Source organism: Taudactylus pleione, unplaced genomic scaffold (assembly GCF_031769625.1).
Source record: "Taudactylus pleione unplaced genomic scaffold, aTauple2 ptg001016l, whole genome shotgun sequence".
NCBI lineage: Eukaryota > Metazoa > Chordata > Amphibia > Anura > Myobatrachidae > Taudactylus > Taudactylus pleione.
The window spans coordinates 62340-71669 of NW_028285417.1; the positions used below are offsets into that span (position 1 = coordinate 62340).

General features: G+C 44.6%; 1 protein-coding gene across 1 annotated transcript in view; it reads left to right on the forward strand.

Moving 5' to 3' along the window:
• UVRAG (UV radiation resistance associated) overlaps positions 1 to 8705 on the forward strand; it is a gene marked incomplete at its 5' end in the record, with an annotated part of 68956 nt that extends 60251 nt beyond the window's left edge. The window contains 2 exons of the mRNA XM_088461092.1: positions 2744 to 2835; positions 7259 to 8705. Of these exons, the coding sequence (XP_088317218.1) occupies positions 2744 to 2835; positions 7259 to 7961 (795 nt within the window). The remainder of the gene's footprint in view (positions 1 to 2743; positions 2836 to 7258) is intronic.
• Between the last annotated feature and the right edge of the window lie 625 nt (positions 8706 to 9330).

A 9330-nucleotide genomic window follows, 5' to 3' on the forward strand; every position in this document is an offset into this window, starting at 1 on the left:
CCATGCTCTGCAAATGCCGCAGTTCCTTATTGTCCTCTTAAATTACCCTTATAATAATATACCTAATAATACACAGTATATAATTTTGTTTAATCTGGTGGTGGTTGGATGACTAAACCGGACGACCTGACAGTGCGCTGTGTGTGATAGGCAGCCTAGCGCGCAGTTTGTCTTTGAAGAGTCGAGTCTTACGCTGGGTGTACAGTACAGGATGTATGTACTCAGCATAACACTTTACAGTGTAATTATTTGGGATAATTAGTGAGCTAGCAAAATAAATTAATTCACCTGTGCATGATTAAAGAAATCCAGAAAACATGACCTGTTGGTGGCACGAGGACTGGAGTTGAGAAGCATTGCCGTATGTACTGTAGGTGTAAATTTCGTTTTTACATGACCCTAATGGCATTCCCTAATGGCAAAACTGTAGCAGAGCATGCTGGGACTTGTAGTTTCACAGCAGCTGGAGAGCCACAGGTTGGCCAGGCCTGATCTAGAAGGTGCAATCAGACTGTCCGTGTAATCTTCCTATCACCCTGCATTTGTTGTTCAACTCTGTGCCCTTCATAGATTGCCGGTGTGACACACAGATAAGTAGTGTATAGCTGAGAGAGAACTCTCTAATCTCCGGAATCCCAGCGATATCCCTCTCACGGACCGTGCAGCGAAGGGCCTGTAAAAGTCTATTTCATTAACATTCATGAGCTTTTCTCCTGTGGAGTAATTGCTTTCAGGACATGCTGTATATGCTGTATATGCTGTATATGCTGTATATGCTGTATATGCTGTATATGCTGTATATGCTTTATATGCTGTTTTTGGAGCTGAAGCTGATTTATAGTCAGGAACTTCATATATCTGTCATTGTGCACCTATTATACGCCACCCAAATAACACACATTTTATGAATATCTTGTGTATAAATATCTCCATACCCCAGAACACTTTATCCCTTCCATATGAATGCGATCAGCCGGGAAATGATTTGGCAGGATCGGACGCCGAATGAACGCACCAGAGATCTGGCTTAAGCTATTTCCATGTTAAATATGTGAGCGCCTCCTTGTCTTCTGATGGACCGGTTGGGCCAAATTTGTACCCAAGATACCACGACCTGTATTGTTAAATGGGATTTTAACACCCCTTTAACCCCTCCACTGCCAAGGAATAGTGGGAGTTACTGTAAAGTCCCCTATCCCCGCTCGGACCCTAGTGGGGCTGGGTTGATGATGGCGTCTGGCCAGGGACACAATGGCGTCATTAATCCCGCTCCTTTGCGGAAAAGGCACAGCAGAATTTTTTTTTACGGACCAAGAAATGGGGGGTGGGGGCATTTAAAGTGCTCTATCGCCCCATCCTGGCGCTCACAGACTCCAATGACTTGGCCCTGAGATGTTGTTCTCTGGTCAGCTTTGCAGAAATCAAATTGGTCCAAGTATGGGGGAATATCCCTCCCATCCTGGCTTCAGTAAGTATTTATTGGGTCATCAATCACTGTCTTTGTAAGACGTCACGGTTGCTACTTTTACAGCATGTTTTTCGGATTGCCAATACAACTAAACACGTCGCCTTACCAGCATGTCCGCCGCTGTAATATCAATCCTGCTGGGATATGCTGTAAGCAGCATAATCAACCTTGGCGTCTGCATTACAGGCTGGACCTAGTGAATACTTACCGTAAGCATATTAACTTTTCCCGGCGCCTGCTATGCGGAATCTACTTGATCCCTGTCGATCCCACATACTCATTTGCTGACTTCTATTAACTCTGGGGCAACCTTCTTTAAATGAGGAGAGACCACTCTTTTATTCAATGTTGCCCCTTAGTGTTTTTGGGGTGTTTTTTTTTCCTTGGTGGCCACTACACCCTAAGCTTCGGATAGTGTTTAGGAGTCCAGAGACGTGGGCTGGCCATCTAACCATGCAGCGGTATTCCAAGTAGCAATGTACCTAGATAGAAAGTATAGACGTTGGCAAAAGATGCAAATGGTTACTGTGTAATGGATGGGGATAGGGCGATCCTGCCGCGCCTCCACCCCTGGACACCCAGTGATGTCAGCCGGGGAGCGTCCTACGTGTACGTGTTCTTACTTCATTTCAGATGTCAGTAAAGTTTTAAGTTTGTGCCATTAAAAACCTACTATTTCTATTTAGAGTTTTTAAGAAAAGTCCCTGCCATTTATTATAATAAAGCTGGGTACACACTGGGGCGACTTTTTAGACCATTTCCCTTGAGCGGGGATTGAGCGTACACACTAGAAGAGCGGAACGATATATTGTTCCGTCCTTCATTAACATACATTAGGTCGCATGCAATATACTATAGTCAGGTTTGATGTGCGACACGCCAAACCTGACTATGTCGCAAGAGCTCGCGGGCACCTGCATATCAAGCGAACACACTAGGCGATTTTTCGTTACGAAACGGTAAGTCGCCCCGACATCTCTCCAGCATGTACCCAGCTTAACAATAATGTACTCGCATCTAAGGCAAATTCAGAGAACTGCACATTTTTCCTATTTTTGCTCATTTTAGCTGTAATAAATCAACAAACCATTTATCCTAATAAGCAACATTAATGCACCATTCTCACTTCAATAAAGCCTTCCCCACCCCTCAATAAAAATACTTTTAATACGCACTTCAGTCGTCATTAAAACCAGTTATTCCCCGTGAAGGCAGCTTGGGAATAATCTGTTACGGTTCATGAAGCATAACTAACAAGTCTCCTTTATCTTCCAGCTGAGATACCAACATTCACTGGGGACCCCGGATTTACGGCAGACCCTCCCAAACCTGAAGTCGTTCATGGAGTATGGACTGATGGTCAGATGGTAAGTGCGTCATCTCTAGGACAAGTCTGCTGATTGGTATAATGACTCCGTGTTATCAGATGACTTTTATACTTAATATATTATTTTTACGCCATTTTGATTATTCCCAAGTTTTGCCTAGTGTTACCACGTTATCGTCCAAATGTTTCTACTTGTGGTCATCAATCTAATTATAAAGCCTTGTGTGAGCTGCCCAACTGATCAGAGCATTGTAATAAGAAATTATGAAATTATTATTGCTAATCTTATAATGGTCAATTCAGTTTCCTGCCAGTCCATGCGGCTATATGCTGCACTTACAGTACCTCCGGGCTCACGTTTTTTTGTTTGCAGCTTCAAAGGGCCACATACAAAAACCCACAAGCCCGGGGCGAGATCGGGCCTCGAGGGAGGATAATTGAATCGACCCCTAAGACCTTTGTACTTTTCCTGCGATACTGTAGAAATCTTACTCATTAGCCCGTATTCAATTAGTTACGCACCCGCGATAGTTTCACCTGCTGGGCTTTCCGCCGACATCGCGTGTTTTGGACGTGGAAACTTATCGGGCATGCTCCCGCTATTCGCCATACTCTATTCCAAAACACGCGAAAACGGCAACCCGCAAAGTCGGTACAGGCGGAAAGTGCTGTCAGAAATGGGGAGAACTGCCAGAACACCCCAAAAAGGTGCACTTACATTGGGGATCAATGTAGAGGTCCCCAAATAGCGCTAATAAAGCTATTTGGGGTACTTAAGTTGTGTCAATAGTCTCTAATTAGCGTCTTTGCGTAAGTGATGAAGAATAGCATTAAGCAGTATTTTCTTTTTATAAAAATAAGTAGTCCTGTCAAATTTGGGGTACTTGAAAATGGGTGCAAGCATGTTTTAAAGTCGCTTTACTGCAGTTTTAAAAATGCACCTTAAGCAAGCACCTGCGATCAAAAAAACACCAGACCCATACTTGCAGGAATCGGTATGAATTACTGCCCGACAGCGGCTGAAAATCCTTATCATCCCAAGGTAAGTATTTACTAACCTAACCCCTCGCGCCCCCCAACCCTCCTTCCCCCCTAGTGCCTAACCCTATTCCCCCCTCTGAGTGCCTAAACCTAACCCCCCCTTCCCCCGGGGGGTGCCTAACCCTAAATTCCCCCCCAGATGGTGTCTAACCCTCCCTCCCCCTAGCCTAACCCTAACCTCCCGGGGGGTGCCTAACCCTAAGTCCCACCCGGGAGGCCTAACCCTCCTCCCACCCCCGCGTCTGTCCGTGCTCGGCGCCCGGCATCACTTCAATCGGGATGCCGGGCGCCAGTCTCCCAGCATCTGTAAAACGACAGGAGTCTAGATTTAAACGCCTGTCATTTAACCCTCGCCGGGATAAAGCAGTCGGGAAGCCGGCTGTCTGGATTACGTCCGCCGGCTTCCCAACTGCATACCTACCTGCAGACCCCCCCAAAAGTCTATTTTGCTAGTTTTAAAGTTTGTTCCCCCACTTTGGACTTTTACGCCCACAAAATGAAAATACATTTTTGGGTTTTGCCTCACTTTTTTTTCCACGCAGTTATCCTTTGGGGGGCTGTCTTAAGGGGTCTGAGTGGATTCCCCACCACTGCACCCTAAAATAACGATTTTGCTCTTTATTTTCACCACCTAATCAGAGGCAAAATCTTTTTCGCCTATTACATTGCATCGACTTTCCGCAGACGCGAAAACTGTTTGCAATTGAATACGGAGATAAGTTTCCGCCAGGCGAAATGACGTCATCCGCGATACTCCGACTTTTCGCTTCTAATTGAATACGGGCCATTGTGGGAATTCAGGACCTCATTCAGAGGCGGCCGCACGGGAAAAGGGGCCGGATATTCAAATGATTCCCTCGCAAGTTGCGTCCCTAAGTTCGTATCGGTAGCTGGCCGACCAAGGGGAGGAAGCGGCCGGAATTCAAAAATATACGCCCCCTTCTCGTACACATTGCACATGATGTGCAATGCGTACGAGAAGGGGGCATATATTTTTGATTAATCGGGAACCATCGGAACTGGTCGTAGAGCTTAAGGTTGACCATACCCTCTCTTATGCTCTACGATCATGTCAGTGTAAAAACCTCCCATGTCACATGTGCCATGATGCTACTTTGTTAATTATGCACTCCCATAAACCGTATGCTCTCCCATAAAACGCCGTTCGCATAATTAGGCACGCCTGCGTCGGATCTCTACTCCCCCGTTCACAAGCACCTTCCCCTGTTACCACCCACAAACGCCTCAATCTGTCACTCAAACTACCGACCTGGCTGTTTTCAAGGAGAGAGAAATTTCTGATCGTAGCGGCTAGTTTACGCACGCGCATTGCAAACTTTACGCATGCGCAGTATAGTGAACATTGGTGGCGTGCGGCCGCTTCGACCGACTTTGAATGAGGTCCTCAGTCCCTCTCAATGTGGCGATGCACAGCTGAGCACATATTGGCCAATTACTGTACTGACGGCACAAGTTTACCCTGGTACCACTATGGGGGCTGTTAGGCGAAACCTGCAACACCAGCAGACGTGATGTGAAGTTCTGGGGTCCCATCGTTTTGCTGTTGCGGAATTGAATGTTTCTCCCCGTTACAGATCCATGTAGATGTTGGTTTGTCTCTTTCTGATTGTCTGGCAGGCTCTATCTCTGTCCGTAGATGGCATGATAGATGTGTATTTACATAAACCTGCAGTTTTCTGCGAGCGCATGTTTGTCCAGACACCATAATGCGTCACCTTTTTACGGTGCAGCCTGATAAGAGACAGGCACATTCCAGACATACTATTGTGTCGATGTAATAATGGCGTTAGTCTTTGCAGACTTTGCTGACGGGGACCAGCGAGCAAGGATCCATAGACATAAATAATCCAAGCTATTTTGTCATCGGAGGAGTATTGTCATGGCGGCTGTAGCTGTCACTCTTCTATTAGCACTTAGCCCCTCTTGTATCTTTATTTTCTCCTTTTTAAGACAGCCGGCACCAAGGTGAGAAGTGATTGTGATCCTCTTTAGTAGATCTGACGCGACGTTGGCTGGGAGCAGCATCCAATGTTTCAGATGGCGGCAGCCCAACCTAAACACGGGCATTCCTAGTTCTCTCTGCAGTGATGTCACAGTTTTGCCAAAAAAAAAAAAAAGGGCAGATTGAAACCATGAACGGTGAAAGCATTTTGGCAGGGGCTCTCTCCTGCCATGCCGTTTTAGCTGTGGGTTTTGGGCCGGCTCCAGGCAAGATAAAAGTAAAGATTTCACTGGTCTTAATCAGCTCTCGTCTAGTCCGCGGCAAGGAACATTTATGGGAAGCGCGGAGTGGAAGCAGCTGATCCGTGCCCCCCCCCCCCCGTACATAATGCAGACACGTAACAGCAGCCTCTGGGGCTACAGCACACAATCATTCAGAGACTTCAAATACAGATTCCATGTTTGTTTTTATTTGACCGATTATGGGCCGAATTTAATTAGCCGCGAAAAGTGCCATCTGCGGAATTAATTCACCTGTTTTGCCGCAATGTTTTCTCCGTGTGTGTCCCCGCTTTTCGCCTTATTCAATTCTAAAACACTAACGCGGATAGGCGAATGTTTAACAAGCGAAACTAGCGATAAGGATCTTTTTTTTTTTTTTTGGGTGGTAATCAGTCTGTACCCTATAAATATCTTCAGAGACCCTGGGAATTAATATAGAATAGCACTAGTAGCCCTAATAAAGGTATTTAGTAGGGGATTTGTTTGGGTGCAAAGGGCTGTGATATGCCTTTTTGCATATGTGTGGAAAAATGATAGAAATCAATGTGTTTTTTTTTTTTTCTGAAAAATAAGTACCGAGGTTACATTCGGGCTACATCTAAATGGGAACTAGTATATCTTGATTTCTCTAACATGAAGATTTTAAAAAAAATCTCAAAAATACACCTGCTGCAGCCTCGTGCAATCCCAAAAACACATGTCCCAACCATACAGGCCCTCAACTTTTTTTCCCCAATTTCCAACACTTTTTAAAATTTTTGCCACAAATTTTTGCCACAAAAATCACATGTCTTTTGTGGGGTGAATTAAGTAATTTAAATTTTTTTTTTTTTGCCCTATTAGCCATTTAGTACTGGCCCTATGGAAGAATCACAAATAGAACTGTAGCCAAAGGGCAGGTTTCTTTTCTTTATGATGGAAAAGAGTAAACTACATTGAAAATAGCCGTACAGAGAGTTACCCTTGGTAATGATAATTTGGCCATAAAAGTGAGGGTTATTTTATGCCCATTGTCCCTTTAAATTAATGGTTGAGATAAAATTGCTGGCAAAAAAATAAACAATTTTTGTATTCAGAAAACCTTTGTTGGTTTGTACGTGCCCACTTGTAATGCTTTTATATATGAAAATACTAACGATATTACGGTAACATTTATTTATTTCCCCACTTCTCTCCAGCGATCGACACCAGACTTCAAGTGCAATCCCTGTTCCGAAGAGGCCGGCCAGCTCCGCGTTTGGAAGCCACGATGTTGGCTTCTCCAGTCGAACTCCGACCCCAGAAAGGGAACAGCGCAAACGTGCAAGTTCCGAGAATGAAAAAATGCAATACAAAACCCCGCCTCCCAGCTACAAGGCGGCGGTCGCAGACCCCATTGCAATTTTGGTCCCGTCAACACAAGTTGAAAAAGGGCAGTCTGCCTCCTCCTCGCTGGATGCCCCCATAGATGTATCCAAAGGAAATATTTGCCAAGATTTTTGCGAGAGCCTTAATGGCGACAGTCTTACAACAACGGATAGCCACGAGCGTAGCCAGGCCGAGCATCTTTCTGACTCTTCCTGCGCCGTGAATGGAACTTTAGTGCAGAATGAAAGTATGGAGTTTACCAGTGAGGGTCTCCCCTGCAGTCTGCACCCCTCCCAAAGCGGCAATCTGCACTGCGCTGTGGAGCAGGCCGAGGAGATTCTCGGCACCGAAGCGTCGGACTTCACCTCAGGGGATCAGCTGGAGGCATTCAACAGCATTCCAGTGGACCACGCCGTGGCTGTGGAGTGCGACGAGCAGGTCCTGGGAGAGTTCGAGGAATTCTCCCGCCGAATTTACGCACTGAATGAAAACATGTCCAGTTTCTGCAGACCGCGAAAGAGTTCAGACAAATGACCTAGAACCAGCTTTGGTAGATGGTTCTACCGACCACAGATAGGACAGTTGTCTTTGCACATTTATTGCTTTTGTATCCGACACCGAAAACCACTTCTCTTGGATGTCAATAATTACCGACTGTTGTATGTTTGTTTCATGCAGTTTTAGTTTCTTACTAAATGTTACACACAATTTTGGTTTAATTTTTTATTTTCTTTTAAACTTAGTTTACTGCAGCTGATCAGTAGTCGTAGCGTAGACCCAGGTGGTTCCACCGGGGTAACGCTTAGCTGCTGTGGTTCTCAAAGTCCTTCACGTTTCACCACAGGCAGCCTACACAACTGGAAGACCATCTTCAGACAGTTAGTGGTTCTGAAATGGTGACTGGGATACGTGACCGTGGAGCTTCTGTGATGAGTCCTGAACTTTTATATTTACGTTCTGTTGGTTTCAAACTTTCCCTGAAAGATGCAACGCCTCATCTAGCCCCCCCCCCCCCCAAAAAAAAAATTTACACATGGGCCAGTCTCCCTAGCTCTATATGCTTACATATACATATTTAGCTATTAGTTCATTAGCCTTTTATTACCCAGGACAAAATGTATAGTGTTTATTTTATTTTTTTTATTTTTTTTCCTTTCAATTTTTTTATTTCAACTTTTTTATTTTTGTTTTATGAAGTGCTGGGTGTCGCTTCAAGATACATACATAAGATTGTTCCCTCAGACGTTTAATTTTTAAATACATTTATTAATGTGCAAAGCATCCCCTTTCTTTTCAGTATTTTCGTCCACAGTATTAATATGTATATGGAAATTGTATTTATGCTGAAGGAAAAATACGCTCTATTTGTAAATGGGATTTATTTTCCTATGACTATTCAGTGCAACATAAGGCGTCCTCCATAGAGCTCCTTATTTCTCTGTATATTTATATTCTCCTCGCTGAAATGCTGTTTTATTCTGAGGTAAATTGAATTATCAGCCGTTGACGCCAATGAAAATAGAAAACATGATGGAGTACTTGGATTGGTGAGACCATTTATTTTTCAAGGCAGACGTCTGCAGCATGGGGTGCGCCATTGACTTAATTACGTACAGCTGAAAAGTTGATTTAAAAGTAAAAATGATTAATTCTATATTATTCCTTAGCACCTTCCTGTCTTACACATCGTGGAGGCAGCCATTTTGTGGCCTGAACCAATATTCTGTTCTTCTGTTTACTGGGAATTAGTGACATCACATGACCACTCCATGTACAGATGTAGCCGCGTACATTGTTGCCGCAATGCGTGTGCAAGGGCACACAGGAATTGCGCATAGCGCAGAATTCACCGGGCCGCGACTAGGCGTGGCCAGCGTTCTTTTCATTGCAGTTTATGGCATGC